The 23,937-nt window shown below is 38.3% G+C and overlaps 1 protein-coding gene across 1 annotated transcript; it reads right to left on the bottom strand.

Annotated features, from left to right (window-relative positions):
• Positions 1-1,104: 1,104 nt before the first annotated feature.
• On the bottom strand, positions 1,105-23,704 carry RCN1 (reticulocalbin 1). Its single transcript, XM_058160736.1, has 6 exons — positions 23,196-23,704; positions 15,771-15,964; positions 14,165-14,343; positions 11,895-11,955; positions 5,065-5,264; positions 1,105-4,065 (listed from the first exon to the last, which is right to left on the bottom strand). The coding sequence occupies exons 1-6, from the start codon at positions 23,435-23,437 to the stop codon at positions 3,958-3,960; spliced, it is 984 nt and encodes a 327-aa protein (XP_058016719.1). The 5' UTR covers positions 23,438-23,704; the 3' UTR covers positions 1,105-3,957.
• Between the last annotated feature and the right edge of the window lie 233 nt (positions 23,705-23,937).

The following is a 23,937-nucleotide window of genomic DNA, read 5'->3' on the forward strand; positions in this document are numbered from 1 at the left end:
ATGATATTACCAAGACAAACATCTCTGGAACAGTCAAGCTCCATTAAAATCCTTTTTGATTAATTGATTATGCTTAGGCTTATCACCTAGCAAAGGTTTGATTTCATTAAATAGTGTTTCAATTTAAACCCAGCACCCTTGTCTATTTTACAGTTACTCAAGTATATAAAAAAGCATCCTGAAAAGAATTTGATTCAAGATTGCTTCAAGATTGCTATAGTTAGGATTTTTGTTCATTCCCATTTTAACATTATGAACTTACTGGTGATGTCAGTAAGAATAAGCTCGGCTTCTATAGAGCATAGTATAAAAAGCATGGAGATAGTCCTTATATAAAAACAGAACTGTATGTACAGTATTGTCTCCATCCTGTAGGAGAAACACTAATTTGATTGGAAATGGCTGACACATGTTGGGCTTTAAGACAATGAGTATTAGCCACTTAGGCAGTTTGATAAATCCTAATAACAAAGACAGCATGCTAATTCTTAAAAACATTTTATAAATTGAAGAAAGAAGAGTCTTTGGTGTGTCATGACATCACCATAATAAAAGCATTTAGTTAATGGAAGATCTATGTCACAACAGTGTGCACAGAGAACCTGCTGATACAAAAATCCATTCATGAAGAAAAAATCTGAAGTAACTGGTGAAAAACACACAAAATGGATTTCTATATTGCAGGAACGAATCATGGTTTCCAGCAATTAATACTTTCTCATACTAAGAAGATAAATAATACTATATGACACAGTATTACTGTAACATTTTGTAACATTTATCATAATTGGATTTTAATGATATTACCAAGACAAACATCTCTGGAACAGTCAAGCTCCATTAAAATCCTTTTTGATTAATTGATTATGCTTAGGCTTATCACCTAGCAAAGGTTTGATTTCATTAAATAGTGTTTCAATTTAAACCCAGCACCCTTGTCTATTTTACAGTTACTCAAGTATATAAAAAAGCATCCTGAAAAGAATTTGATTCAAGATTGCTTCAAGATTGCTATAGTTAGGATTTTTGTTCATTCCCATTTTAACATTCTAAATATAACTTCAAGAATTTAACTCATAAGAATTTAAAGTATTTTTTTTAAAAAAAGTTCATAAGTTTTGTTGCATTTTTCCCATTATTCTTTGGTTCCGAAAATTAACATCTTTCCAATCCAATGTTCTTCAGCTGTATTATACTTGCTGCTTCCAAAAATCCCAAACAATCATTAAAGACTATGATTGTTTGAAAAGTCTGAGAATTGAAGCCTGAAAATGAAGAACTTGGCACGGACCAGAGAATATGCAAGGACAAAGGTGTCGGAAAGTTTGATTATCTATATGTCCCAAAGAATTTTTTCACTGTGGTAGACCATTATTATATGAATGAACCATATATTTAGTGGTATTTCCCCAAGAATGTCATGTAAGCCACTCTTTAAAAACTGTTTTAATCATATGCTGCATTTGCTACATGGCATATCTGAGCTGCAATAATTTAGATGACCACTAGTTGGCAGCAGAGATAAAGTATTAACTCCTGCATGTCACCCATAGGTATCCAGGTAAATTATGCATGGGATTAGTTTTGCCCAATAGAAATCACACATTGCTCCAGGGCCTAGCAGCCATTTTATCTTTCAGCTAATAAGGGTAGTACATGCACTTCCTGTTCTGCAAAGGCAAACTGTTATCATTTTTCCCAATAAGTGCCTGGGATTTTCTCTTCCACTAGGAAAGGACAGTGGAATGCTTTGCGCCAATCCCTTTCCCATTTCTGACATGGTGTATCCTCCCATAAGATACAGCCAGCTGCCTTTTGAAAAAAAATAGCTCAATCTTTGTCATCCATGCAGACTAAAAACTATTACTCCTGAAGAACAGCAGCAATTGACACGATGCATTGCAGGAATATAGCTTTCCAGAATCATCTGGATTCACATAACATTAAGCCCATGATTGATTGATTAAACCACAATGCTTGGGTTCCAATATTTCTCAGTCTGGTACCTTCAGAGATATTATGACTACAGCTTCATAAATTTCCACTTAGTCTCTCCTCATGCTGTAGATAATGTGAGCTATAGTCCAAAGTATGTGGAGAATGTCAAGTTGGCAAAGGCTTCAATTTATCTTGTTGCCACCTATAACTTGTATGTGGTGTTTCCCCATTCACATCAGATTGAATTTTGCCAGAAAATGAATTAAAAATATTACAGGAAAGGCTCCCCCCCCACAGACAGTCACTAATTGCATTAGAAAAGAAAGTATCTAGAACAGTGTTGGCAAACCTTTTTGGCACTGAGTGCTGAAACGGGAGTGTACACATGCGCGTGGGAGCTCTGGAAACTAGAAGAGCAGCTCTCTGGAGCGCATGCGCACGTCGGGAAGCTGAGCTTCTGGTTTCTGGTGCGCGTATGAGTGCCGGTCACCTGGTCTTCCGGTTTCTGGCGCGCATGCATATGCAAAGACCAGCTGGTCTTTGTGCGTCCATGCGCGCCAGAAACCGGAAGAGCAATGGGTGACAGCTGGCGTGCCTGGAGATGGCTCTTCATGCCACTTCCGGCACGCATGCCAAAGGTTCACCATCAGGGATCGAGAATGCCTTTTTAATCACTTTTGAGATTTTAAAATCAACGTATTTATTGTTCATGGCTACTGGTCCATAAAGGCAAAAATACTGGAATAGTCTATATGCCACACAAAATAGAGTAAGTTAAGGCAAGAACAAAGATCTAAAAGTGGCAATTTACCTCACAAGATCCCACATCAAGATAGCAAACAGCCTGTGCTCAAGCCTTCTCCAATAGCAAATACTCAATGGGGATGTGTACAAATTCTCCTTCCCTGTGGTACTTTTGTCTTTCATATTTTTCAGTACCAATACACTTCTTTGTAACGAGGAAATGAAGATGGAAAATGAGCACCTTTTCTGCTGTCAAGACATGCGTCCCATAAATTACATCTTCAAACAGCAGAAGGTAATCTGGTGTCTTTCAGATGTTTTAACACTGCAACTTCCATTAGAAGGAAATATGAGAATTGGGATCCAAGAATGCCTGCCCATCTCAGAAGAACAATTTTAAAAAACTATGTAACATATATTTTCTTCATTATGAAAATACTGGAGCTTTTTGTATAATATATATATTATTTGGATGTTTATATATACATCCAAATCCACACATTCTCATCAGTCTGGAAGGGACTAAGTTGTAGATTATGGTTCCTTTGCAATAACTCTTGGAAATGACAGGGCTGATCATTTCTCTGTCAAAAGCATTATGAGTTGTGTAACTTTCTGAGATGAGATCTTAGTTCTGAGTATAGACCTATCACTGAAAACCTGAGCAATGCATTCTGATGATAGTATACTTCATGTGATGTAGCCTTATATGATACTTCTACCACTTCATAAAACATTTGAAACATTCTGACATCAAAGAAATCCCTAAATGGCAGGGATGAAAGACAAGCTTTTCGTCTACCACTGGTCATGTGGATTGGGGATGAGCTGTACCCCAACACATTTGGTAGATTCCATGTTTTTTGAAATATGGGGGTTTGACTATACCATGAAAGGGCACTGAATTATCCAACTCTCCACACACAGTATGATGTAGTACATGTTAAGTAGTAAGATGGGAGGCTGTTTATCTTACTGTTTCACAGGTTAAATCTCACTGATTGTAGTGATAAATCCAAGGTTACATATTTAGGATTGAAGTGAAAGTATGTCAACCTACAAATGGAAAGTGCACTTCCCAAGTTACAATGAATTCATTAAAATATGCATTTAGAAGAAGTGACATCTGTGGCATTCAATGGTATTAACAGACTTGCTTTTTGTAAGAAAGTATATACTGGTGCAAAATTAATTTGCCACAATGACCATTGTTATTCTAGTCATCTACAGGCAACTTAGACAAAAGTCTCTGATGTATTTGCTTTTCCAAAAACATTATAGCTCATCATGATTCTTTGTGAGGTCTTCTCCATAATTTGTAGCTTGACTTCCAACAAACATGTTCCAATTATCTAGAATCTCTTGTTTGGTTAACTTCTGATCCTGCAAGTAAAAAAACAACTGGTTAGAAAAACAGCTACAAATATCCAGCTCTAATTACATAGCTTTAATGTATATCTAAAAACAAGATGTGTGTGTTTGTATACACAGACACAAAAATACACACACACACTCATACAAAATTACTTGGCTCTATGAAAATGATTATTAAAAAATTGTAAGCTGAAGACAATCTTAACTGCAGATAAGCTGCAACAATTCTAGCAGTCCCTTTTTAATGTTGCTCTAAAATGCTTTGGTTTGTTTCCATGATGAAAATTTGGCCTGCATAATCCACTTGTTCTGAGATTGATTATATTCTGCTACTTTTGTAGGTATTTCTGGGTATTACTTTCCTCTGAGACCTGCAAATGTACCAAGCATTCAGCAGAAGACCAATAGAAGACTTAGGAGGGGCCCTATACAGAGCTATGTTCCATTCTAGTCAATTTCTAGTCCCTTTGTTTTAAAAATCCAAACTCTGGTATAAGAACTTGGATTGGTATTTATTCATACTTTTCTCTAAATCCCTTTATTTGTAAAGCCTACATGCGGGCCTCAATGCTTCAGGCCATATAAAAAGAACAATATACAAAAAGAGGTATCAGTAGGCATTTGTTTGCAAAAATATCAAACCAATTTGAAAAATAAATTATTGGTGTGAAAAAAATAATCTAAATCACGCTTCCTTGATTTAAAGAAAACACTTATAAATTTTAACTTGTATCAGAAGCAATATTTGGGGGGCAGAGGTACACTCTTTAGATTAGAACAAATGTTAAAAATCCACATTAGATTTACAATTTTACTTTTTTTTTACTGTAATATTTTTTTCAAGCATTTTCTGAAAGATTAGCTAATGACATCAAGGTAGTCATTCAAATGATGCATTTTTAATAAACATCTTACCAGAATTATTAAATCTTAAATTTATGGTTGGGCAAAGTAGAATCAAACCAATAAGCTAACATGACACCTGTAGGGGGAAAAAACACTGAATACCTTATCTGCATCTGATTCATAAACTAAATGCCTTGCTTCAGCTTGTGCATGATCATAATCTTTTGGAAGAATCCAGTGTCGAATCTCTTCTTTATCCATTTTTCCATCCTTGTTTAGATCTCGAAAATCTGCAAACTGTTCACGTTCTGTTACCACCCAATCTGGTTCAGGTCCCCCATCTTCATGTGCAAACATGTCAGCTGGAAACAAGAAATAGTATGTAAAACTCAGTTTTTGTACTAGAGAAAAGTTGTATCCCACCTTTATTTATATACTGTATTTCTATACAGACCTATTTCCCAATAATTCATGATTATATTGCCTGCAGAACTTGCCTGCAGAAGTTGTGAATGCTCCAACACTGGAAATTTTTAAGAAAATGTTGGATAGCCATTTGTCTGAAATGGTGTAGAGTTTCCTGCCTGGCCAGGGGGTTGGACTAAAAGACTTCCAAAGTCCCTTTCAACTCTGTTATTATGTTATGTTATATAAAATCAAATGCATTATAGTCACCCAAAATATCAGTATGAAAATCCAACCAATAAAACCACATAAATCAGGGGGTCACCAACCTTTCAGACCTCAGGGACTACTACATTCATAATTTTAAATCCCGCGGACCACTAATATGATTTTTTTAGAAAAGTTAAATAGTATTTAGTGCAATATAAAAAATGCAAATAATTTTTCTGAGGACCACCAAAATTTTTCTCATGGACCACCAGTTGGTGACCACTGACATAAATCATGATATAAACTTACAATGAAGCTTGTATGAAGAGATGCCAAATGATTAAAATTAAATAGATGTACAAGATTAGAGTGATAGTTGTTAGGATAAAGGTAATTTCAGGCTTTTAAAAAAAAATTATTCCCTTTCCTTCTCTCCCCATAACTCAGGACCTATCGAACCCAACTTTTTATAACAGGTTTATTCATGGGGGGAGGGGAATCATACTCTGCAAAAGAAAGAAAAACACCAATCAAACTGATCTTCAAGAGTTGGAGACAGTAAAACTCATAGAAACCAATATTAAAAGAACAGTAGGCTGGAAAAATCATATGAACTGTATGTAGGCAACTTATGGTAAATGCATTAGAAGTGGTCCATGCAATTACATCTCACAACGTAATTCTCCATCATTTCCTTTTCTCGTGGTTTAGTGCCACATCTTCATTAATACTGACTGTAGTTTGCAGAAATTGGATTCCGTTCGTAAGATGGGACAAAAATTGTTTTATAGCCAGTTAAAAATTTAAGAGTTAGATGTGAACTCCTGCAACAGATAGGAAGGATGGGAGGAAGAGCGTAATGATTCTCAGAATCCACTTTGCATATGCTCTTATGTCATTTGCATGGTGGCTTCACACTTCTTTTATCATCATGCAGCATTTTACCGCTCTTGAATTGATAATGTAACTGCTACTTGAACGACAACTCAGAAATCCATGTATATGCTTAAATATTTCACACATTCTGTAAGCCACCGTTCTCCTTATTTGCTGCTCTGATATATGATATAATTGTATCTACAGCTAACAAAAAAAGTGGGCTTCATTTTTATTTAAGTCATCAGTTAATATGAAAGAGGCCGAGCGGATAAGGGTAATGTGTCATTTAATATATAATTATAAATGCATTTGTTTAGAGATAATTTCTTCTGCACGCTATATTAGAATATAAAATAGTTCACACAAAATCAAGATAGTGTCTGCCACTGGGATTACAGCACAGGTAGTCTGTGACTTACAACAGTTCATTTAATGACTGTTCAAAGTTACAATGGTACTGAAAAAAAAGTTATTTATGACCGTTTTTCACATTTATGACCATTGTGGCAACCCTGTGGTCACATGATCATAATCCAGATGTTTGGCAACTCATATTTATGACAGTTGCAGTATCCTGGGGTCATGCTGTTACCTTTTGCAACCTTCTGACAAGCAAAGTCAATGGGGAAGCCAATTCATTAAGAACCCTGTTACTAACTTTACAAAATGGGGCAAAACTCACTTAACAAATGTTTCACTTAGCAACAGAACTTTTATGTTCAATTGTGGTCGTAACTCGAGGACTACCTGTATTGCCGACTTTATGTGTGCTGCACATATAAAATAAGTATAGTTGTAATTGTGCTGCCATGGTTACCCTTTTCTGCTGCTTCCCAAATATTAAAAGATTCTATTCTCACCACATCTTCAAAACTCTGTTTATATTTCTACTTTGGTTTATGCTGCTAAACCTGTGCTACTTCAGTAGGCTTATTTACAAGCCTTGGTATTGTTTTATCTTCTTGCATCTTTTGTCTGATAGAAAACAACTTTCTTTTAATAAAATAGGAGAATGCTGATCCCTTTTCTTACCTATTGAATATCTTCTAAGACAAGAGAAGTTGGAAGAGTCACACTTTCCTATTACACAATCCAACCACTTTCTTTTATGCTACCTTTAGAAGTCTGACTAGAAAAACAGCCTAGAGCAACTCTGCATTTTCTTCCTGCCAGCCGAAGTCTCTATGGATAACATCAGAATCAAACAAGCTGAAGGAATAGAGAGCACCAGGAATCTTAGAGAAACAACAGTCAGCTATGTGGAACTTAGTGGTCTTTAGTGAGGCTTTAGATATATCCGTTCATAGGAAGTACCGGTACCTCTTCATTAACTTTCCTTTTCTTTTCTTTGCCCTGAGCACTAAGTACTCCAAAGAGGAACCAATGTTGCTTTGAAAAAGCAGGATGACTTGGAAATCAAACAATACTCGGAAAAATAAGTTAGGAAAGCTAAGGCTCAGAATGAACTAAGATGTGCCACAAATGTAAATAATAATAATAATAATAATAATAATAATAATAATAATAATAATAATAATAATTTTTTCTCAACATGAAAAAAACAAGAAAAAAGGTGAATCATAGTGTTATTAACAAATTTGGCTTTCCCAATTGACTTTGCTTGTTGGAAGCCAACTGAAAAGGTAACAAACCATGATCATTTGACTGCAAGCCACTGCAATAATACTAAATGTTGTAATTTTAAGGATGGTTGCTAAATCACTTTTTCTGAGACTGTTGCAACTTTGAACAGTCGTTAAACAAAATGTCATGAGTCAAAACTACCTGTATTATATTTCTGAGTTACCTAACAAGTAAGGAAATGGTAACAATCTTTTCCCTAAACTGATAATAGTCACATGATGTCTTTCTTATCAAGGGTGTTTATCATACTTCGGAACAAATGCTGATGCACAATTAACAAAGACACTTGATCCCTTTAGCTGATTTCCAGTTTCTATGAATATTGAATATGATTTGGGGCTTTTATCCACAAAAATCCTATACATTAGGCTTGCATTTAGAGTTAAGGTAGATTCTAAGAAAGAACAAGGCTGATACCCAGTACTTATAGCCAGAATGTGTAGTCTCACTAACAACCTATGTGCAGTTTCTAACTGGGGAGAAGACTACTCGAACTGGTCATAGGAAATCATATTTATTTTACAGGATTTTTTTAGTGAAGAGAAATATGGATTTATACCTAAAAGACAACTACAAGATAACATTAGAAATGTTTTGAATATTGTGATATTCGAGCAACATAATGAAAAACAAGCTGCATTGATATTCCAAATGCAGAGAAAGCCTTTGATCATTTGAATTTTTGTTTGTTTGTTTACAGTTCTGGAACATATGAAACTTGGAGATAATTTTATTAAAGATATAAGATTGATTTATATATCTCAGAAAGCACATGTAATTGTTAATGGTGAATAACAAAACCTTGTGAGATTCAAAAAAAGAACAAGACAAGAATATTCCCTGTCTCCAATTTTGCTCATTATGGTTCTTGAGTTATTGAATAAAAGATATAAGACAAGTTTAGAAAATTATAGGAATTAAGATTTAAAATAAATTTATAAGTTAAGGGAGAATAGGCAGAAAAAAAATACTAGTTGACATACTGGGACTCATTAGAAAACTTCCAAGGCAAATTTAAAATGAAATCAAGAGACCAATGAAAAGCAGAAGGATATAATTGTCAATGTTTTCCCCATTTATAGTTATCCAAAAGATTTAAAATGGAGCAAAGTAAGATAGAACTTGAAATATATTTGTGTATTTACGAACATATAATTCCTAAAAATACATAATTGTTCGTTTAAATTTGAAACATAAAAAATAGGTTAAATAATGATAAAACAGGTCAAGATTTTTGATCATAATAAGCAGATGGATCGATGGGAAAATATGTGGTTAAAATTTGAAATTTATACTGTGTTTTGATCTAAAAGAGAATTTGTATTAAACAATGTATCATTAGTACATGACATAATGTATTGTCTAGGACTGTGATGGTGAACCTATGGCACGCATGCCACAGGTGGCACTCGTAGGCCCCTCTGCCTGCACGCGAGCCCTCACCCCAGCTGAGCTGTATATACATCCAACAGGAACAGGAAGTGCCTCACAGGAGCAGATAAGAGTTAAATCCTAGAGGGGCAGGAATGCTTCACTGAACAATGGAGATAAAGGCTAGAGAGGAATAAAACTGCATACAAGGCAAACATAACACCTGTAACAGTGTAGGCATGCAAGGGTGGGGGGGGAGAATGGTGTGTGTGTGTGGCATGCCCTGCCTCCCGTTTTTGGTTCCAGGAGGCTTCAGGGAGGCCTGCTAGGCCCAAAACGGGGCATGGGGGGGTTATATGCAGACCCATGGGGGTCAGGGGGGAGGCGTGCACATGCGCAGGGGATGTCATGCATGCATTGTATTATGGATGACAGCACGCGCTCATGCCTGTTGTGCATGCATGCACTTTCGGCACGCAAGGACAAAAAGGTTAGCCGTTACTGGTCTAGGTAAAGGGGTCAGCAACCTTAAACACTCAGAGTGTTTTCTGTAGGACCCATTTCCTACAGAAAAAAAACACACCGGGAGCCACAAAATCTGGGTAGGTGTGGCCAACTCAATGTCACTCACTCCCATCCAGTCACATGACCCCATAGCCACGCTTACCCAGCCACAAAACCATTCTCTATGTCTCTCTCCCCCTCTCTCCACCCCCTCTGTGACTGTCGCTCTCCCTCTCTTCCCCTTTCTCACCTTCTATGTATCACTCTGTGTGTGTCTCTATGTCTCTTTCTCTCTCTCTCTCTGTGCCTCCCCCCTCCCTTCGTGCAACCAGCCTCCTCCTCCCCCTTCCTCTTGTAACTCCCTGGCTGGGAACAAAGCACAACAAAGGGGTGCGCGGGGTGGGTGGCCGCTCGCTTAAGGAGGGTCTTAACAGGATGCAGCTTCTCTCCTGCACTGATGCTCCGGCTATTGCCTTGCCGTGTCTTCACCCACCTCCGGCAGCTCTTCGGTTGAGCACGAAGGGAGAGAGAGAGAAGATGCATGTGTCTTTCCTGAGGGTGTAACTTTAACTCCGTTGAGGCGATGTGTAATAGTTGCATATTAGGAAGTCATGTGAATTGGCAAAGCAATATGTTACTCTCTCTCTTATACAACATAAATAGTAATTACCTTGGGGATTTCTATTGCCATTTCAAAGTGAGCAGTTTCCATTCCTGTCCCATCACTGGTTGGCCCTGCCTCTCTTATTTCTTTTTTGGACTCCAGCCTGAAGTGGCAGGAAGTGAAGGCTACCTTACATGCAAATGTGGCGCAAAGCCAGGTACAGGGCAGCTTCGTTCCTGCATTTTCTGGAGACCCTCTTCCCCCTCCTCCTCTCAGGATGCCTGGGCTGGCTATTGCTGAGCCAGGAGCGTGCACATGCACGGGGAGACCCTCCTTAAGTGAGCAAGCTCCTTAAGGAGAACCTTCCTTAAGTGAGCAAGCTGCCCACCATGCATGTGCCTTTCCTGAGCTTTGGCGCTTGCTTGGAGGGTCTCCCTGCACATGTGCATGCTCCCGGCTCAGTAACAGCCGGCCAGGGAGTTACAAAGGAGGAGGGGGGAGGAAAGTGCTGGAGCGAAGCTGCCCTATACCTGCCTTCATGCCACATTTATGCTTAAGGCAGCCTTCGCTTCCTGCCGCTTTGGGCTGGAGTCCAAAAAAGAAATGAGGGGCAGGGCCAACCAGTGATGGATCAAGGAGCTGTGGCAGAGGGCCCAAAGAGCTGCTTGTGGCTCCGGAGCCACGGGTTGCCAACCCCTGGTCTAGGACATGAAATGTATTTTGGAAATGTAAACATGAAAGGACATTTTATCATGTTTGGTGGACATGAATAAAAGCTAAAAGAAATGGATTCAAATACTAACTTTGATATAGAGGATGTTACAGACCAGAATTCAATTGAAGTCAGAATTTAGGACTAATGGGAGAATAGTTAGAAAAATGTTATGGGAGATTATTTCAATATATAATTAGTGTAACGAAATTAATATATGCACCAAAATGGAAAGATTCAACATTGTCCATAATGGAAGAATGATTGGTGAAGTTGACATATTTTGCTGAAATGGCTAAATTATTTTCTTTGATTAGAGAAAAGATATATCTACAATTATTGGTGAGTAGAACTGTCTTATAGACATTTTGCAAGAAATTATAAAAATGAGCTTTTGATTTACATCTTTGAGGATTAAAGGGGATAGATTATAGAAAGGAAGAATATGATTCTCTATATATACTTTCCTTCTTCCTATTTTTATTCAATTTTTCTTTTCTTGAACTTTTTGCTTTCTTTCTGATTTCTCTTTTTTTTCTTCTTCCTTACATTATATTACTTTGTATTAGATTTCATTTTAAAAGTTTCAGTAAAAATCATATATTTATACAAAAAGAAACCATATTTATAACAAATAGTAGAATTCTCCATGCCATGGCATACCAATGTATTCATCCTGATCCACAAAACCATCTTCATTTTTGTCTATGTCCTCCAGTGTTTCCTGTCACAATAAGAGGAAAAAAGCTGTCAGTATAAAGATGCCTAGTTTTTTCTGCAAACTGCTTATAAATCTTTCATTTTCAGCTGTCCTTTTACATCAGCATCTCCCAATGTGAAGCCCTCCAGTGGTCTTGGACTTCCATAATCTTCAGCCAGCTTGGCCTATTGAGTGCTTGCTAGGAATTATGAGAGTTGACATCTAAAATATTTGGAAAGGAACAGTCTGAGAAAGGCTGTTTACACCAAGAGCAGTAGAGCCTTTTTTTAATCAAACATATAACAAATGTAATGTTATATTATCTAAATATTTTTCCTGAACATACATGGAAGGTATGTTTTACCTTAGAATCTTCTTTATGCAAAGGAATTGGCTACAGGATCCTCTGTAATATTTCTCTAGAGATATCATATATATAAAAATAGCTAAACTTTCAAAGGTTGCTTAGTCAACCAGGTCATTAATAAATCAATGTGACTAATAATATTGTAAGGTTCCAAGTTAGGAATAGCAAATATAGTTTCTAAGCCTCAGAAACAGCAGTAAGCCTGTGATTCAGTACATACCGTAGGAAGAGCTTAAGCCCAAATCTCAGTATCTCAACAAAAAAAACCCAGGGAATTTTGGAAACTATAGTCAACAGTTGGACGATGGAGAAAGCTGGTCTTGCCATCACTTAGTTGGGCCAATGGCTGACTATGCCTAGATTGACATCACACACTGGAATGTTTTTTATTTCAGTGGTTCTCAACCTGGGGTCTGCAGACCCCGGGGGGCCATGATGTCATCAGAGGGGTCCATGAAGGCTTGAAGAAATGTTACAGTTTAAATCTTGAGTTAGGTCTTGGTGATCTGGGGCCATGGTTCATGGCCACAAAAGGTATTTAAAGGGACTCTGTAATAAAGAAATAGTTGAGAACCACTAGTTTATTTGATTTTGTTAAATATAATAGTGTGAAACTACCCAACTGTTTAATCGTGTTTAATTGAGTAAGCTATGAATGATGCTTAATGTATGTGAATTAAACCATAAGGCACTGCCTATGTTTCTTATAAAGTAAAATTATACCATAGTAAGCAGCCACAGCCTGATTTCTACAGCTAATTTGAAGGATTGTGAGAACAGCCCGGCTTTGTAGTACTGAAGCAACAATGGGCTGCTCAAAGATAGGAGGCAAAGGGTTGGCCATTGATAAATGTAGGCAAAACACAAAGTTTGCATTTTTATGATTTTCAATGGATGCCATTTTAAAACGTTTAACACAAGCATTTTTTCTCAGTATTGTTGCTTTAGTATGTGATAAAAACCAAGGATTTGTTGAATACTTCAATAAGGCAATATTCATGGCAAAATGGGTCCATGTCTATGACTTGTTTGCCACCTACTACTAAACAAGATTCAGACAGAACTGATCAACACCAATTCTAATCTAACACCAATTCTAAACACCAATTGATCAACACCAATAGAGGGATCACCAAAATTTGGGAGAGAGGCAGGGGTGAAATGCTACCAGTTCGCTCCAGTTTGGGTGAACTGGTAGTGATAAAAACTACTGGTTCGGGCGAACTGGTATTTAAAAAAAAAAGCTACCAGTTTGAGTGAACCAGTAGTTGGCTACCAGTTTGAGCAAACCGGCAGTTTAAAAAGCTACCGGTTTGGAGGAACTGATGATCAGCTATGCCACGGGGTTAGCTTTGCTAGAAAGCAGGAAATCCTGCTTTCTCCCCCGCCCCGCTGTTCTACTTACCTTCCCAAGCCTCCTTTTGGCACATACTGTGTATGCACGTGTGCGCGCAGCATGCACCAAAAGGAGGCTTGGGAAGGTAAGTAGAACGGGGGGGGGGGAGAGAGATCAGCTGTGCTGCGGGGTTTAGCTTCGCTAGAAAGCAGGAAATTCTGCTTTCTAGCGAAGCTAAATCATGTGGCACAACTGATCCCCTTCCCCGCTTCTACTTACTTTCCCAAACCTCTTTTTGGTGCACAGCGCACTTGCGCGGCCAGCAAACCAGTAGCAAACCAGTTTGGATTTCACCACTGGAGAGAGGCTACTTTTTAGCAGCATAATTCCTAAAAACAGTTTTCCTTCTGGATGAAAAGGACAGTAATTACTGCCTCGGAAACCTTGCCTTGAAAGATGAGGAAGTCATTTTCAAACTGATGTAATAAAGAGAAGCCCAAAGGAATAAAGGTGGCTTTGCCATAGCTTACTAGAACAACAATGTCTTTCATATGCTCAAACTCCTCCGGGTGAAGGAAAGCAGTGAATTCCTCACGAGTTGCTTCTAAATCACCATCCAGATCAGCTTGTTTGAATCTTCTTTCATCTCTGGGCAGCATTTTCTTAAAATTGTGTTGCTCTGTGATATCTTGGAACTCTTTGGAATGCTCTATAGAAAAAAGAAATTATTAGAATAAGATGAACCAAACTAAAATTGCAGGAATAATTAACAACAGAGTGTTTTAACCAGGAAAGGTATGCTAGAATCTAAATCTCTTCTACATAAGACATACATCCAGTATAGTATTCTGTCTATGGGAATTCTTCCATTAGATCTTTGAATCTACTGTTGTACATACACGCAGTTACAGCTGCATATTCTTCAAATAAAAATTGTTATTCTTTTCTTAGCCCACAATAAAAAAACCACAGCATTTTGTATTTACTAGAGATTCTTTAACAAAGCTACGTATCTGCGTCCCTTTCCCATCCTTATATATACTATCAGTGTTGCAGCAGCTGCTACTTCCATGTGCTTTAAACAGAAGGAAGGTATTTTAAGAGGATTTAATTACCATTTTAGTCCTCAAAACAATGGTATTATGAAAATAGCCCAAGTAGTCCCTTTTCTTTTACACCCAAAAGCATTTGTGCTTTGACATATACACTATTATACGTAGGAATCTTTACCTGTTTATAACGATGTGCACAGAGCCACCAAGTTGGCCAGAAAACTGATATGCTTGAATAAGCACATGTAGTCAGAAACAAAGGATATAGGAACACCCACCCTCTGTAATGGTACCCATGTCCTCTGGAACTCAAAACTGAATCCAAAGTCCCATTTAGTGATTCATTTACATTTAGATTAAATTGACAAATGCATTTCTTCTTTTCTGTATTCATTTCTTACCTGAGCATCTTGTCTGCCTATATTTACAAAACAAGCGAGTTTCTGCTATCTTGCAATTTAATCTTGAATACATCAAAGACAAATATGAATAACCTGCAGCCTGGCTGTAGCCCTTGGCTTAATTTCAACTGGTATTTAATATACACAAGGCTCGCTTTTCATGTGGAGAAAGTGAAGGAGGATACTTCAGGGAGATTTGATATTTTTCTGCTCCAAAATTTCAGATATTCTTTAGCATTCAAGTACTCTCAGATACATTTTGTATCAAATTTATCATACGTGTAAAATGCCAAAATGGGGTTGATAGGATCTAGGTTTGAATTAAGCTGTTGTTTCCTACCAGAGAATATTTTACTAAATACTTTACTTCCAGTCATACTATTCTGGAAAAGAACCAAAAAATTGTTCCATAAGCTTTTTTAGAAATAATGCTAGAATTCAGAACTGCTGATAATTGTGCTTTGTGTGTTTGAGTATTTTTCTTCCAATATTTTCCAAAAGTCCAAGAACTTAATTCACTATGGGAATTATATTACTCTTAGGTATTTTTTTTAGCACTAGCTAGTTATTAGGCTAATCTTTCATCCATCCACCATTCACTCCAGTTCTGTTGCATCTGAATTAGGTTGTTTTATAGGTGATAAATGTAAACAAATGCAGCTGAATGTCTAGAATTTTCTTACCTAAGTAGTAGCCATATGATGCTTGTTTATATTCTTCCCATGAAATTTTATTGTCTTTATTAAGATCATAATCCTTCCAGACCTTAGCCACGTTTTCAAAAATGTAACGTTTCTGTACTCTTTTAATCCAATTTTTCAGTTCTTCTGTTGTGATAAAACCATCTTTATCATCATCGATCCGATCAACAATTTTGCTGATATAAAGGGAAAAGTAATCAGATTATTAGAATCTTCAGAATTTGCATTACTATCCATATAATCCTAGGCAACTGTTCTACAAATTGTCATACCTTGTACAATTACATTTGCTTAAAATGAATCTTCTGAATGGGAACCAGCATGAAACCTATCTAAGGCTCACATGATGCATTTTATCTCTGCTGTTTAGCACTGCTGTTTGCACTAACAAATTCTTCATGCATATCTGTCCTCCAGATCATATACAAACATCCAAATCAGTATCTGAATTATAGTAAAATATACTTGAGCAAGCCATCCAATCCTTTATCATAGCCTTCCCAATGTGGTCATTTTCAAGTCTGTTACAACACAGTTTCCTCATCTATTGCCATCAAGGACGGATTCTGTAACCACTGATATCGTATTTATGAATATATGTTATATGGAGCAGAATTTTCACTCTTGCAGAAAAATATATTATGTGTTCATATCAGACAGCACAAAGAAAGACACCCTAAAAAGTATAATTTATTCTGCATAAAAGTACAGTGATCATATCACCATAAACAGCAGCTTAATTCCACATTTACACAGAATTTTATGTGGGGAGATAAAAGTTAAAGGTATTACAACGCTTAGGAGAGACAGGCATCCATGGAAAGCCATGCTGATGTCAAAATGACTATTCATGCATTTTGTCATCATACAAACGATGCAAAAATACATCCCAAAGTCTGACACAATTATGAAAGTCATAATATTTACATGATGTTTCTCATATCATCATGTGTTTCCTTTTTGTGCTTCCTAAGTTTGGAGGAAAAAAAACATAAAACTCAAAAAGAAAAAGAAAAAAGGAGAAAACAGGAAATAAGAAGAAACAGTGCAGTAAGTCAGCTCAGAAAGCTCTTCCATTCTTCCGGCATGATAGCAGTCAAAGAGCAGCTGAAGTGATTAAATAGGACCTTGATCTTTCAGTATATGAAAACTGATTTTCACCAAAAAGGTGGCCCTAGACCAAACTCAATTTCATTGAGGGCCACATCAGGGTTGTGTTTGATTTCAGGGGCCAGGTGAGCATCGCCAGCATGACATCATTTGTGTCGGTGGCCTCTGTGGTGGCCTCAGAACTCTGCCATGAAAACGGGCTCCTGGGCCCATTTTCAGCTGTAACTGCTTCCTGCAGCCCTCTGCCAGTAAAAACAGAGCTCGGGGGAGCCACACAGAACAGCTGTGTGCAGCCCTCCCGAGCTCTGTTTTCACTGGCAGAGGCACCGTGGGTCGGTCCTTCGCTGTTTCCAGGGTGGCCCCGTGGGCCAGATCTAAGCACCCTAGAGTGCCTTGAATTTCACACCCCTGCTCTAGACAGTTTCTAGGAGGCCACTAAACAGACACAGAACCCATACAGTTATTTATTTATTTATTTTATTTATTTATTTATTTGTCGTAACAATATATACAAGCATTGCATAAAGGGTTATATAATATATGAACATATATATGAGGAGAAACGAGGTACTATAAACATATATATATACATAGGGGAAGAAACAATAGGACAGGAACGGTAGGCACGTTTGTGCTCTTATGCACGCCCCTTAGAATCCTCTTAGGAAAGTGGTGAGGTCAACCGTGGACAGTTTTTGAGTAAAGCCTTTGGGGTTATGAGAAGAAACCACAGAGTCAGGTAATGCATTCCAAGCATATACAATTCTGTTACAGAAATCGTGTTTTCTGCAATCTAAACTGGAGTGGTTGACATTGAGTTTAAATCTGTTGGTAGCTCTTGTGATATTGTTATTGAAACTAAAAAAGTCATTGACAGGAAGGACATTACAACGGATGATTTTATATGCTAAACCCAGATCCTGTCGAAGGCGACAAAGTTCCAAGTTTTCAAGATCCAGGATATCAAGTCTGGTGGAATAAGGTATTTTATTGGTTTCGGAGGAGTGGAGAATTCTTCTCGTAAAATACCTTTGGACACGCTCAACTGTGTTGATGTCAGATATATGGTATGGGTTCCAGACAGGAGAGCAGTAATCAAGAATTGGCCTAACAAATGTTTTATATGCTCTGGTCAGTAGCGTGGTGTTTTTTGAAAAGAAGCTACGTAAAATTAAGTTAACAACTCTTAGAGCCTTCTTAGCTATATAGTTGCAGTGGGCTTTGGCACTTAAATCGTTAGATGTAAAAACTCCAAGGTCTTTGACAGGGTGGGGGTCATCTGCGAGGCAATGTCCATCAAGCATGTACTTTGTGATTGGGTTCTTCCTTCCAATATGCAAGACTGAGCATTTACTGCTTGAGATTTGTAGTTGCCAAATTTTAGACCAAGCAGTTAGATGATCAAGGTCCTCTTGAATTGTGGATGTATTGTATAGTTAGAGGTAAACAACCTGCTATCTCTGCTTATGTAACAAATGATACCACTCACAATTTGTAGTCGGCCTCAAGATGTGTAAACCTTCTGCAGCTTATCCTCAGTTTTCCTGATTGCTGTCACCAGAGTGCTCATCTCTTTTACCTCCACTAAGATGGAAAATAGTCCCCTTACAAGTTTATTAGCTAATTTGTTTGCTAACAGGTTGTTTTACAACTACAGTTGCAGCAGATCAAGTGACTAGGAAACTACAGGTAGTCCTGGACTTACAACCAATTGTTTAGCAACCATTCAAAGTTACCACAGCACTTAAAAAAGTAACTTACAACCAATCTTCTCACTTACAACAATCACATCATCTCCATGGTTACATAATCAAAACTTGGGCACTTGGCAATCGGCATATATTTGCTTATATAATGGTTATAATGCAACCATATAATGGTTGCAGCATTCTTGGGTCATTTGATTGCCATTTCTGATCATCCCATCTGGCTACTGGCAAGCAAAATGAACAGGGGGAGTTGGATTTGCTTAACAAACCATGATTCTCTTAACTGCAATAATTCACTTAACAACCATGTCAAAAAAGGTCAAAAAATCAGGTGTGAGTCACTTAATAACTACTTTGCTTAGCAACAGAAATTTTGGTTCCAATTATAGTCAAGGACCTCCTGCTAGGGTCATGGGAGTAAGGATTTTTGGAAAACCCCAATGTATCCCCAGTGCTGATGTAATTTGCATGACAGCAGATGATACACTTCAGTATCTTCTATAATATCCTCCTTCAAATGTATAAACTAGATTTTTATTTTTAAACTGCGCATCTCTTTGGTAATTTTTTAATTATCTGATACACCAATATCCCTCCATTCCACCAGGGACCCAGCCCTCTCTCCTGCAATTGTTCCCAACTGCAACAAACTTGTGAGGCACAATGGCTGAAAAAAGAACTGGCCCAAAATCATTGAGCACACTTCCAGTATGAATCCCAAACTTTAACTACTCTACCACACTGCTTTGTCCATCTGATCTAAGATAACATTATTGTTTGAAGAAATCTTTTCTCTGCTGTTTTTACCTCCACAAGCTACGATTACATTTTTTAAAAAATGTTGCATTATTGTGACTGACCTGCAATCTATTTTTTGAGGAAGGGTTGCATTATAAGCAGATATTTCACAGTCTCTGTCTTTACCCATGTCCTTTCTTAGTCTTTCTCCCCATTTCACTCTGCCTTTGCTTTCAACTATCTGTCTAATCAGGCAGCAGAAGGAGAAGAACTGGAGATGTATGCAAGAGATTCTCATTCTCTAGAAATAATGCCTTGTGCCTTCTCCAAGAAAACCTACGTGGCATTTTAAGCCACTCCTCAGACTGTGATGGGAAGAAAAAAGGAAAGAAGAGGAATGGAGTGACAGCAAAGTAAAAAGCCATGCATGCATTAACCCAACAGGAGTCAAATTTGAACATCAACTGATGATAACTGACCACTGAATTTGTAGGGATTTGATAATCTAGCATGTTTTAAAAGTACCGATCACATTTCTTTTTCACATAACAGGTACTTAGTCAAGTTTTGTGGAGTGTTGTCTAAGCCAAATAAAATGCCAAAATACAAATTCCAACCTCCTTCCGCATACACAGAGGGATATACATCAGAAAAGAGATCTGTACCTGGATTACAGATTGCATCTGGAGGCTCCCATGACCCAAAGTAGTTATACACAAATGAAATCCTAATTTAACAGACCACTTGGTGGGAAAGATTGTTCCTCTTTGTCAGTGATATTGTAGTAAGACATTTGTTCTGCACCAAAAAATTCTGCATACAGAATTTAGAATGCCCCTCAGATGCCCAATAGACGACCAAGTCTTCTGCATCTGCCTCCAGGTACAAGCAAGCAGGGATGCGAGTCATAACAGCTTTCTCTGTACCATATGGATGCTTTGAACACACAACACTCACCAAGCATAGAAAATGTCAGACTGAAGAGGACAGAAATCAGCTGATTCACCTTTACCTGTGACCCATCTCAATAACCAGATGGCAAAAGTTCTAATGACATTATCAAACTATGGGCCCAGTTACTGGAAACACTATTTGGATTGAAGTTGCTCCATCAAACATGGAAGCCCTACCAACTGTGTCCTGGACCACATCCTAAGTAGGCATCACCAAAACACGGCGTTGGCACAACTGCCAGGTCCACCTCACATCGTTATTCTATTCATTTACACACACTTGCTTCTCTTCTCCTCCATCTTAGAAATTAGACTTTAAAAGGGGCTCTACTAACATCAATGAGAGCTATTTTGAATAAAAGTTGACAATTTTTCAAGAGAAAGTTACAACCTTAGGAATGAAAGGCCTTCTCTCCCCTCACCAACACCACACCTTGAAGGACCCATCCACAAATCAAAGTTTTCATTTAGTTCAACTGCGGACTTCAACTTCCTCAGCCAACAGCAAAGATCCCCAAATGACACCATGAAATAATGTTCTTCATACAAATGCCATAAAAATTTGTACCAGGATACCAGCTACAGCATTTGCATGACATTATGCATGTTTTAACATTTGTCGCTCCCTCCAATGGCCATATAAAGTAGTGGCCAAAATTGTGGAAACCTTTTGGGGGAAATGTATTTTTGAGATTTGATGACTAATAACGCCACTTTTTTTTTTTTTTAGTTTTAAGATAATCATATTTCACTGCTGGAATGGCCTGGGAATAGCCCAGACCTATGGAGCCAACTAAAGAAACTTGTTAGTCAGAAGCAACCCAGCAATAAAACCCAGTTAATAGAAGCAATCATTCAATCTTGGTTTCTTTACATTATAACAGCTGCAGAACTAAAAGACTTGGTTCACTCCATGGGAAGATGTTGTAAGGCCGTAATTCATGCTAAAGGTTACCCAACTAAGTATTAACTGGCATGGTAATAATTTTTGTATATCTCGCTTTTTCTACGTGTTTCACTGTTCTTGTTTATACTGTAACTGCTATTTTAATAGCAAATCTGTCATAAAAGTTATTGCATTACATTCTTGATTAAATCATCTTTCCATTGATATATAATTTTATGGTACTACTCCCCCAAAAAGTGGTGTTATTAGCTAGTTTTAGAACATACACTTTTCCCCAAAGGTTTCCACAATTTTGGCCACTACTGTAATATTGGCCAGGTCTGGGGACGTTAGATGGGATAAAAAACTCAGGAAGAAAAATTAGGTTATATGGGAAGCCATTGCAGACTGTATTTTCCCTAAAGAAAAGGAATTCTCCTTGCCTGCCTCAGACAGAAAATCAAGTTTATCACAAAATTAGGCCAGACAAGAGAGATATTCCTTCACTTATAGAAGAGTATAAATTTGGAGAATATTCTCCTTCATGCTTACCCACAGCAAATCACAGGGTAATCTCAAATTTATCTCTCTGGCTTCTCTAATCAGCAGATTTGTCATGAAGATCAAATGGGAAGATTAAACCTGAGTATCTTGGAGAAAAGAGTAATAAATGGGATCCATGTGAATGTGGGTTTGACTTCCTCTTATCTGTGACACCCTTCAGTGAGCAAACTGTTCACATGCTCTGTTATGGTGTTACTATTTTACATTTGATCTTTCAACTTGTTTTTTAAAGTCCAATGCCACTGAAATGCTTTCCACCAGTTTCTATTAGTTGCTAGGTTTCTTTTCTTAAGAGTCAGACTTGCCTATTCATATCCTGTCTGCCGCAACATGAATTGGAAGTGGACACCTAATCAGATTTTCTTTTAGTACTCTTTTCAGCCAACTCAAATGTGTGTGTTTTTTAAAGTTGTTGTTGTTGTTGCAAAACATTAGATTTTGCACTACAGGTAGTCCGTGACTTACTATCACAATTGAGCCCAGAACTTACGTTGCTAAGTAAGAAATTTGTTTTGTCCCATTTTACGACTTATCTTGCCACATTTGTTAAGAGAATTACTGCAGTTGTTATATTAGCAACACGGTTGTTAAGTGAATCTGGCTTCCCCATTAACTTTGCTTGACAAAAGGTTGCAAAAGGGGATCGTGTGACCCCAGGACTCTGCAACTGTCGTAAATATGAACCAGTTGTCAAGCATATAAATGTAAATGACGTGACCATGGGGATGCTGCAATGGTCATCTGTGTGAAAAATGGTCATAAGTCACGTTTTTTCAGTGCTGTTGTAACTTTGAATGGTCACATGATTTACATTTGGATGCCTGACAACTGGAACAGTTGTAAATCGAGGACTACGTGTATAACGTCTGTGCTCCCACTTTGTAAACTCAACCCCTCCATCCCACAATTATGCATCTGCCAACACAAGATACATAAATGTCATGCACTGGGTAGATCTCTCACCCACCAAAGACTCTTGTTTCTGCTGCAACAAATTAAGGAAGTCACCCTCCAAAAGTTTTAAAAAGAGAAAGAAAACCTCTCCTATAACAAACAAAAGACTTTTCATGTCAATGAGCCGATCCTCGACTTGAATCTCCCAGATGAAACTAGAATTCTGTATACTGTATGATCTAGAAATGAAACTGATTTTCCATTCAAGGCGGTGACAGGAACTTTCCCTCCCGCCACGTTACCAAGGCATCACTGTAAGAAATTTCTTCGCCTCTTGCAGAGTTGCTTTTCGCTGCCGCGCCGTTTCTCAGGGAAGAGAAAAGACTATTAATTTTGACAGCAGAGTGGCTAAACTCCGTCGGCGTGCAAAATACTATTATTTCACTGTGTAGCTACTTGGAGAAAATCTCTAAATTCACCCTGCCCAAGAACGTCCTCTTGCCTCGGGGAACGAGGGACCTTTATGCCTTCCAGTATTGGTAAAATATCTTACCCCAACCGTTCCTGGCTTTCCTGCGGGCTAAGTTGATCGAAAGTTTTGGCATCATCTTTGCCCAGAAAGGCTTCGTGATCATACTGGAAGCTCTGGTTATCTTCGTGTTGCCGGTTGCCGAGTTCGGGATCGGGACGAACGACTCTCTCCTTTCTGAAAGTGGGGACGCTCAAGGACCTGTTGATGCACATTACTAGCATCAGCCCCACCGTGAGAGAGCTAGAAGTTGTTCCCAGGCTCATGGCTTCTTCCGGCCCGAGGGCGGTTTGTCTCTGATGAAACTTTCGCTTCTCCGACACACGTCGAGAGGGGAACCTCCTTCACTTTGTAGCGCCTAACACGTGTCTTCTGCTTGGGCTGCCTCCCAGTCCAGCGGATCTCGCCTCTCGCGGGCCACGCGCTCATAAAGGCTCAACGCGGGGTCGACCCGTTTTTCCTGCTCCCCATTGTACAACCCTGGTCCAGCTGCAAAAGTCTGGCTTTTAAAAGACGCCTATGAATGGCCTAATTTGGACTGGTCATTGGATTTCCCCCCTCCCCACCGTCCCAGCCACTCAGCAACGCGGTTGCAAACGGGTGAAGCTCCGCGCCATTGAATGCTACGCCTCGCGCGATTGGATAGGAGGAGATGCCTAAACTGAAAGGTGGGGCCGCCCGGCCGCCACGTTTGCAAGGCGGCTCCAGTTTCTCCGGAGGACCAATTGCGAAATTGGCGGGAGGAGGCGGGCTGAAGGAAGACAAG

Source organism: Ahaetulla prasina, chromosome 1 (assembly GCF_028640845.1).
Source record: "Ahaetulla prasina isolate Xishuangbanna chromosome 1, ASM2864084v1, whole genome shotgun sequence".
In the NCBI taxonomy this organism is placed as follows: domain Eukaryota; kingdom Metazoa; phylum Chordata; class Lepidosauria; order Squamata; family Colubridae; genus Ahaetulla; species Ahaetulla prasina.

Bases quoted from the DNA above. Each gene is read 5' to 3' on its own strand.
- RCN1 (XM_058160736.1), bottom strand. From the start codon at position 23,437: ATGAGCCTGGGAACAACTTCTAGCTCTCTCACGGTGGGGCTGATGCTA. The intron at 15,965-23,195 runs GTAAGATATTTT...CCTTTATATCAG, and splicing joins GAAAGCCAGGAACGGTTGGG to CAAAATTGTTGATCGGATCG. The intron at 5,265-11,894 runs GTATGCCATGGC...TCTTGTTTCCAG, and splicing joins GGATCAGGATGAATACATTG to CTGACATGTTTGCACATGAA.